The sequence below is a fragment of the Penaeus monodon genome, chromosome 33 (genome assembly GCF_015228065.2).
Source record: "Penaeus monodon isolate SGIC_2016 chromosome 33, NSTDA_Pmon_1, whole genome shotgun sequence".
Taxonomy (NCBI): Eukaryota; Metazoa; Arthropoda; class Malacostraca; order Decapoda; family Penaeidae; genus Penaeus; species Penaeus monodon.
In genome coordinates, this window is record NC_051418.1 from 16,818,443 (window position 1) to 16,819,157 (window position 715).

Genomic DNA, 715 nt, shown 5'->3' on the forward strand with positions numbered 1-715 from the left:
GGGAAAGATCAGTGTGGTCCTACTCCTTTCCCCTCCCTTCACTGCCCCAAATCACGAAAAATTTTTCTGCACCTATAAATGTTGTATTGAAATACCATAAGTAAGTTTTTTTTTTCCTTATTATCTACAGGGGGATTCTCAGGAATATCCCACCATCATTCACCAAGTAGTATTTTTTTTTAAAAAATCCCTCTCTCATTTCAAATGCTGGCAGACTGAAAGCTATTTTTTTAAAAATAAACAGCTTGATATCTACAATATTCTTAGCAGGCTACCTGGAATACTTGCTTGCACAGTTAAGATATTCAGTATCAGAATATAATTATTCCATAGTTATTCACAATCTTTTTCATATAGTTTTGTGCAATAGCATGACAACCTAATCTGTTATCATTATAAATTTACTATACTATAAAGGCCCCAAAGTCTTGTTTTTTTTGACCCTGGGCTTTAAAAACTTTTTGGGTCACAAAAGTGTAATAGAAAATGAAACCCAAAATATAAAGGAAAAATAGGGAAAATGGTGCAATATACTCCAAAATCTGCTAAACAAGTATACAAAAAATGATGAATAAGGATAAGGCTGCAGTCTCAACCAAAAGGACTGATAATAATTAGTGAAATAAATTTCATTATACTTACCTTGCAATGCTACAGGAATGGCTTCTTTCTGAATTGATGTTGGATTTTTCCATCCTAAATGCTCACATGCAAC

General features: G+C 32.7%; 1 protein-coding gene across 1 annotated transcript in view; it reads right to left on the reverse strand.

Moving 5' to 3' along the window:
- LOC119594098 (probable ATP-dependent RNA helicase DDX47) overlaps positions 1-715 on the reverse strand; it is a gene marked incomplete at its 5' end in the record, with an annotated part of 5,505 nt that extends 4,790 nt beyond the window's left edge. The window contains 1 exon segment of the mRNA XM_037943153.1: positions 643-715. Within this exon segment, the coding sequence (XP_037799081.1) occupies positions 643-715 (73 nt within the window).